Source organism: Trichechus manatus, unplaced genomic scaffold (genome assembly GCF_000243295.1).
Source record: "Trichechus manatus latirostris isolate Lorelei unplaced genomic scaffold, TriManLat1.0 scaffold00040, whole genome shotgun sequence".
Taxonomy (NCBI): domain Eukaryota; kingdom Metazoa; phylum Chordata; class Mammalia; order Sirenia; family Trichechidae; genus Trichechus; species Trichechus manatus.
Window position 1 is genome coordinate 7,141,283 of NW_004443976.1, and position 1,290 is coordinate 7,142,572.

At 45.0% G+C, this 1,290-nt stretch overlaps 1 protein-coding gene across 1 annotated transcript in view; it reads right to left on the minus strand.

The window, feature by feature from the left end:
• DNAH9 (dynein axonemal heavy chain 9) overlaps positions 1 to 1,290 on the minus strand; it is a 450,622-nt gene that overhangs the window by 159,370 nt on the left and 289,962 nt on the right. The window contains exon 42 of the mRNA XM_012555448.1: positions 317 to 390. Within this exon, the coding sequence (XP_012410902.1) occupies positions 317 to 390 (74 nt within the window). The remainder of the gene's footprint in view (positions 1 to 316; positions 391 to 1,290) is intronic.

Genomic DNA, 1,290 nt, shown 5'->3' on the forward strand with positions numbered 1-1,290 from the left:
AGGTTGGAACCCTGGTGGTGCAGTGATTAAATGATAGGACTGCGAACCAAAAGGTCAGCAGTTGAAATCCACCAGCTGCTCCTTGGAAACCCTATGGGGCAGTTCTACTCTGTCCTCTAGGGTTGCTATGGGTTGGAATCAACTCAACGGCAACGAGTTTGATTTTTTTTTCAGAAGTGCCTTAGAAGAAAAGTCTGGCAATCTACTTCCTAAAAATCAGTCATTGAAACCCTGTGGAGCACAGTTCTACTCTGACACACATGGGGTCGCCATGAGTCAAAGTCAACTCCACAGCAACTGGTTTACTGGTTTTTGCCTTAAGCCAAGGTCTTCAGTGAGTGGGTGACAGTGGAAGAAGAGTCCATGGTAGTCAGGCAGGACTGGAGGGGACTGTGATGGAAATGGGGAGGGGGTGGGATTACCTTCCCTCATGTTTCCAACTGAGCTGGACTCTTCCACAACTCCCACCTCACCTCACCTCACCTTACCCTACCTCACCTCACCTCACCTACTTGTGCTTTGAGGCAACAAAGGGGATAGAAAAAGAGAAAAGTAGAAAACACAATTAAAGAAAAAAGATTGGAAGGCTAGAGGGCAAGACTGGAACATAACGGTTTGTTCCTTTTAGGAAAGCAGAGGAGGGAAATTAAAGTCCGCGGAATAAACTCCTCTCTCTCCCTCTAATCCTTCATGGACATTCATGCCTTGTAATGAATGTCTGTGGATTCTTATTGTCAATGTACAAGACACCCACTCCCTTGGCCTCTGGGTTCTTCCCTTCTCAGCCTTCCTTCTCACCATTATGGGTACTCACATCCCCTCCCCCGCTGCCCTGGGTGTAGACCTTCCCCTCCAGAGGAAACCACTCCTCCTTCCCTGCAGGCCTTAATCCAATGCCACCCTCCATCAACCTGTTCAGTCTTTCCTCCCAGATATGCCACCAATCTTCTCTTTAACCTTCTTCAGCACTATGTATATACCTACATTCTTTATAAAAATAACCTCTATTGTCCTTTCTTTTCTCATGATAAAAAGAATATATATACATATGTATATACATAATATGAGGAACCTGTACTTAGACCAAGAGGCAGACATTTGAATAGAACAAGGGGATACTGTGTGGTATAAAGTCAGGAAAGGTGTGCATCAGGGTTGTATCCTTTCACCATACTTATTCAATCTGTATGCTGAGCAAATAATCTGAGAAGCTGGACTATAAGAAGAAGAACGGGGCATCAGGATTGGAGGAAGACTCATTAACAACCTGCAATATGCAGCTGACACAAC